The 6608-nt window shown below is 42.8% G+C and overlaps 1 protein-coding gene across 1 annotated transcript; it reads right to left on the minus strand.

Annotated features, from left to right (window-relative positions):
• Positions 1 to 4529: 4529 nt before the first annotated feature.
• Positions 4530 to 5518, minus strand: LOC147416550 (uncharacterized). Its single transcript, XM_086508272.1, has one exon. The coding sequence runs from the start codon at positions 5187 to 5189 to the stop codon at positions 4983 to 4985; it is 207 nt and encodes a 68-aa protein (XP_086364398.1). The 5' UTR covers positions 5190 to 5518; the 3' UTR covers positions 4530 to 4982.
• Between the last annotated feature and the right edge of the window lie 1090 nt (positions 5519 to 6608).

A 6608-nucleotide genomic window follows, 5' to 3' on the forward strand; every position in this document is an offset into this window, starting at 1 on the left:
CCAAACAAACGTTTCATGTCCTTATGGTTGAGAGCGCACCAGGTACGAGTTATCATTGTGCGGGGGATATGATTGGTACCTCTAGAAGATCAAAATCCAGCCTGACTATGCTTTTACAGTACCTTTATACCAATGGTATAGGAGCCAAAAGTTATGTGGATGGCCATAATATATGCTATGTCGTGAGGACTTAGGAAATCCCAAGTTTTGAGAACAAGTAGAAGCTTTGGATAAGGGAGACCGTTTCATTGATGAAATCGGGGTTGCCTATCTTAGGAAAAATTATAACTGATCTTGTAGATGCAATGGGTATGACTCGAATAGAGGATAAATTTGATGAGGGCATGGAAAGATTACATTTGAAAAATGACTCGAAAGCTAAACTAACAGCTATGAAAGAGCTTGAGAAAATGCTTATTGATAATTCTAGTGTGGGGTTATATAAGTTGTTGACCAAAGAGGTATTTAAGAGGTAAGATGTGAACCCAAAAAAGCTTATGGAAATAAAGAGAATGTACGACTTCAAACTTTAATATCTTTTTCTTTTTTTTTTTGCAAAACTCACAATTGTGAGTGAATTATATTGAGCAGCCCAAAAAATTACAAGGTTTTGTCATGCTCATGTTAAGCCATGACAACATCCAGGAATCATAATTACAATGCCTATAAGGGCTGCCACTCCTACCGATGGCCAAGGTTTGCCCCCGGTATTCCGTCTGCTTACAACAAGGCACAAGTAGTCCTAGACCAGTCCTCCGAGTGATGCATGCGCCCGAGTGCCCATATTAGCACTTTGCTTTCTTGTATAATTTCTGCGAAGCTTGCCACCTCAAATCCTCCTTCAAACACACGGCGGTTCCTTGTTTTCCATACATTATGAAAGAAGAAGTATCTGACAATCTGAGTGCTGACGAGGAGTGCAAGACTACCTGAGTTTTTACCTCCAAAGCATAGGTCAGTCTTGAAAAAACTAATTTTCCATGTTCTCTGGGCCCACTTGCATACTTTCCTTGCGTCGAGGCCTTTTATAGCTGGGCAGTCCATGAAAAGGTGGGCCAGATCTTCACTAGTCAACATGCACCCCAAGCATCGATTTGACTCAATCCCTCAAACTTTAATATCTTAATGCTCACAACTCCATTTGATGAGTGATCACTTTTTTCTATCTCCAAATGCTTCATACTACCTTTGCAAACTCCCGCAAGCTTGGAAAAACATATGATGACATGTTTATCGATGTGGCCAAAATGGGAAATTTTAAATTTGCGAGCTTTCGTTTTTGAGCTTTTTTACTTGAAACATTATTTTTTAGATTTTTAATGCTCGTATTACACTAATGATATCTTCACATATTAGTGTGGCATGAGAAAAGTCTACATTAGATAGTGCAATATTTTAATCAACAGACAATCAAATGTAACATGCATGCATATCTTTGCTATGGGAATGTATGCTCTTGCACATCTCGTATTAGTCTGAAATGTAACTTTTAAAAGCACCATTTCTAATTATTTTTTATTCAACACTATATTTTGAAGTATTAATAGCAAACAACATACTTGTCATAGTCTCAAAGTAATCTAGAAAGTGGCATGTCCTTTTCTATTAGAAATTGAATCCCCCGAGGTTTGCATGCTATTCAGAGCATTATACCCTCTACTAAAGCTTCTATATGAAGCTTATGAATGGTATATATATATGATATGTGTGACATTTCAAATTTGGTCATCTTGCATGGAGATTATCATAGTATATTTGTCTTTGGCTAGCCTTCGTCGATTAAATCCACATTTCAAGTCCATTATAGAGAGGATGATGATTGTATGAAGGGAATCTAGGGAATGCAAGCAAATGGAGATTGATGGGAAGGAGTCCTTTTGAGTATTTTGATTGAATAACGTGCTTTGTATTTTTTTCAAAAGAGGGGATGGAAGTAAATTGAGAGTTTAAGTCATAGGGGAAGGTAGGTCAATAAAGAAGAGGGAGAAGAGAGCTCGCATGGGGGGGGAGGTATGAGGGCAAAGAGAGCACTCTGCAAAGAAACCCTGGCTTAGCTTTATTTGTGTGTGTCTGATCAAAGATGAATACTAAATGTTTTTGTGAACTACAAGGTTTCAAATGTGCATCAAATGTTCCAAAGGGACAATATGAATGCATGGAAATGTTTCAAGAAGAAGTTGCCAGCTACAACATTTGGGAGTTTTTCATGAAGCATTTCCCTTGCTGTGGTTTATTGAAAGATGAGTGTCATGAGCAACATGTTTTGGAGATGGCCATATGGTATGGAAAGGGGTCATTATAGATGGAGGGAAAAGGGGTTGCTGCCGACAAAGGTTGATGGTCTTGTGTACCCTATCAGTCAAGGGGGAGCAAAAGCAAAACAATACTCAACTCTCTAGAAATAGCATGTCCACAACTCGGTTACAAATTAGGGAGGGGGCCGTGTGATGTAAGTTTTCACTTTCATATTCTTAAAGTGGTGTCTGTCATAAAAAAATCTTACACCGATCATGTTGAGGTGTCTCAGAGGCATAGGAAGCCATACACAAGGGCTACTTGGAATCAATGTCAATGTTGGGCACTTTTGTTAGTTGATATGTACGTCAATTGCCATGCCCTTGACAAAGCACCTGACACTTTTGGTGACAAAAGTAATCTTTTTTGGAATGCACTTCTAGTAGGATGTGCCCAAAATGGCTAGGATCAATGCTTTGATATCTTTAGATTGGATGCAGAGAGAGGGATTTTACTTGAACAAGGTGACTTTTGTCAGCTAATTAAAAGCATGTGGAAATGTAGAACTCATCAACTTGGGGGAATAAGTTCATGAATATTTTCCATACAAGGATTGCTGGGAAAAATCCACGACACTTGGCAACATATTAGTGGATATGTATACCAAATGTGGTGCTCTAATCAAGTCTCAATAACAATTTGAGGAGCTACCCAATTGTGATGTGATCCCGATGTATGCCCATCATGGAAAAGATCAAGATGCTTTGAGTTCCTACGCGAAGATGCATTGCAATGGACTCCCTTAATGCGGTCACTTTTGTGTCACTTTTAGAATCTTGTTCTAGCATTCTACCACTTGAAAAAGGCGAGAAAATATATAATGATATTTTGAAACAAGATTTGTTGGGAGAGGGAATCGTGCTATGCAATTCTTTAGTGGATATGCATGTCAAATACAATGTTGTAGTGAAGACAACACAAGCCCTTGATCATGAAATATCAAACTTTTAAAACTGACATTGCTTCTTTGCTCAAAGATCATATTTTAATATGGATGCACATTGGCATATCCATGATAGTTCCTATCACAAGCTTGTGGTTGAGCCGCAACAGAGTTATTAGCATTGATGGCTTAGATCAGAGGATAATCTGGTCTTCAAAGGGCATGTACGACCGGTACTTAATACAAAGGCTTGCCTGCAAACAAAGATGCACGGGCCACAGGAGAGGCGATGGAGTGGAGGGAAGCAAACCATTGTGAGGGTAGGAAGGAGTTGTCCATTCCTAAAGATACTAGGGAATCTCTACAACTATTGAATTTAGTCTTAGATGTGCCAAGTAGTAGGGAAGGCCCAATCATTTCTAATTGGAATTCGGTAGAATCTAAACAGATGTTATGTCTCATGTCTCAGCTTTGAGCAGGACTAGAAAAATAGATTTTTTCTAGCCGGTAAAAATAAGGGCAAACTTGAAATTCTCCAAGTTTTTAGGTTAAAATTTGAAGCTTTTGTCAGTAAACTTGTGTAAATTTCCCAATTTTCTTAAATGCAATCTCAAAATCTAACCAGGATTTTACAATGTCCCTCCATTCAGATACACTCAACCTAGGTGGTTTTCTAACACTAGCCTTGAGATGAGAGAGAAGAGGAGAGGCAGCCCAAGTGGAGGTCATGCCTCTCTTTGTATTTTCTCTCCCTCTTTCCATTTGCATGTGAGCCTCTTCTAGGCGTCTCTCTCTATTCTCTTCTTCTTCTTCTTCTCTCTCTGCACATGCGGGTGCATAGACTAGCTACAAGAGGGGCTTCTCTCTCTCTCTCTCTCTCTCTCTCTCTCTCTCTCTCTCTCTCTCTCTCTCTCTCTCTCTCTCTCTCTGTGTGTGTGTGTGTGTGCGCGTGCGCGAGAGTGGTCCCTCAAACTCTCTTTCACTGCACACAGCTACCTGTGTACTACACAGTCGAGCATGGGTGCGCAAGCATCTATTTTGCAATGAATTTTAGAGACGCCAAGTATATAAAATAGCTTTTTGACAGTAAAATAGCTTTAAAAAAACTTAAAGTAGTGTATATATTTTCTAGGCTTCACCTAGTGCCAAGAAAGTCTGAAAAAAAAAAAGGAGAGGGGGTGGAGCCCATCGTCCATGCACGCGCACGCATGATGGAGGGGCTCCAGAGTCACGCCGAGTATCAGCAAGCAATGCTTATCTTCATTTGCAACTCTCACAACAAGCACATTGCTTGTTGCTTGCTAAAATCTCTTTGGTCTGCTACAGGCCTGCTCCATGATCCATAGCCTGCTCGCTCTTTTGGTTACACTGGAGGTGAAATGATAGCTCTTCGCAGCATGCAGCAAGCTGCTATCATGAGGGTACTAAATGCCCGACTCTTGTGGAGCATGCGGGTCATCCGCGTGCGCGCGGACGACTAAGCTGCTTCTGATCAATAAACCATATAATAAGGAGGCCTTTTTGTTGCCCCTAATATAATGGGCCTAGGTGTCAAACAGTCAGCGGTAGCGCTGTTTATCAATCACTATGCATGCCTTCTGATCACTATCTGTGCCTTCTTATCGCTCTGCACTCCATTGGGTACAGGATTCCAATGGACAGTGTGGCCACAAGCGTGCAGAGCAGGTTCCAACTGGCCGCAGCAGCAGAGGCCGACGACGATACTATCATGAGTCCACGGACCGCTGTCAAATATTGAGTGGATGTGTGCCCTGCAGCGCTGTGTACAAGACGCATATCATGATCAGATGGCCGTGAGCTGCAGCAACGATCGGCCCATATTGATGACATGCGCAATATGCCTGTCATTGCCTGAGTGAGATGAGGTGGCCGGAGGAGGAGTTGGGGCAGCTGCCACGCTGCAGCCTACAAGCACGTCTTCCACACAGCCTGTATACAAGCCTGTCTCATCCATAGCTCTCCCGCCACGTGCCTCCTCTGCCGCGCCCATTTTAATATCTGATTAAGAGCCTCCTTGCAATAGTGTTGTTTGGTGTACCCTGCAATGAACCCTCCTCCCAAAATATGCAAATAACCTCTGCTGTACGGACCAGCGACTCTATGGAGCTTGCAGGTCGTCCGCGCGCGCGTGGACGATCAGGCTGCTCTTGAGCTAACAACTTGGTCCTAGATACAAGCCCCCTTTCACATGCGATAAAAGATAAAGGCCTCCATGTGCTCCTCGCTTCGCAAGAATAATCTCATTAAGCACTGAGGCCTTAGCCCATAACATCCGAGACCTGAAGCCTCTCCCTACATCTCCTTCCAGGTGTGTGTGTGGGCGTGCGTGCAATCAACAAACAACGTCCAAACTTTTGAAGGATAGCAAAAAAAAAAGGGGAGGGCTGGAGCCCCTCATCATCCGCGCGCGCGCAGATGATGGGCCCTCTCCTTTTTTTTAAGACTTTTTTGGTACGAGTCGTTGTTGTGCATCATTAGGTGCCCTTGTCCGACCATGTTTCATAGCTAATATTTGAAAGGGGTAAGCACCTCCCTGTGTTGACAGCTTGGGTCGACATATATGCCAAATGTGGTGTGCTTTAGTGATCAAGTTGCACTGTGGTAGGCTTGCAGGTGTTGCTCATTGGTGATGAGAGAGAGAGAGAGAGAGAGAGAGAGAGAGATTATGCGAGTCACACGGGATTAGAAGCCAAAAATCAATTATCAAAAGGGAAAAAAGGCAAAAAAAAGGGGGGGCTCCTTGTCATCCGTGCGTGCGCGGATGATGGGCGAGCTCTAATGCCCCCTTTTTCTAGCCTTTTTCCTTGATAGAAGCTTAAGGTGAACACGAAGGAGCTTAGCAGTGCTGGCGATGAGGAGCGTAAGGGTGATGGTGAAGAGGGATGAGGTGACGAGCAAGAGCGTGGCTCGGACTCGTGATGGGGTTGAGCAGCAGAAGATGTTTCCACGTCAGATTGTCAACTTTCCAAATGTGAATGAGTTGTAGACTATCTAGGAAGAATCAACAGATTAATAGCAGGTTCTCTTTATCTATCTCCCATTTGCACCGGACTAAGGACCTCTCGTCTTTGCAACTAAGGTCGTGGTGACTTAAGCCAATTTTTTCCAACAAGGCCTCACGCTCTAGCAATAGTGGGTGTGGACCTTTGAGCCGTGATGGTTGACAACCCGCTGGGGTGTGCTGGCCCTCTCAATCGTTACACTGCGGACAATGCTTTTCCAATTGACATGAACATTAGCTCCTGCGGACACTTCATAAACTCCTACAGACCCATGCAAGCATACACTATATTTTAGATCTCGCAAATTCACATATTCACTCACATTAAACATACTACATCATCTAATTCTATAGTGTGTGGTGCTAGCGTTGATGCCCAGTCTGCATCGGCTAGTGCTATTGGCAGTG

This window comes from Adiantum capillus-veneris, unplaced genomic scaffold (assembly GCF_014529385.1).
Source record: "Adiantum capillus-veneris isolate H3 unplaced genomic scaffold, ASM1452938v2 Hic_scaffold_830, whole genome shotgun sequence".
In the NCBI taxonomy this organism is placed as follows: domain Eukaryota; kingdom Viridiplantae; phylum Streptophyta; class Polypodiopsida; order Polypodiales; family Pteridaceae; genus Adiantum; species Adiantum capillus-veneris.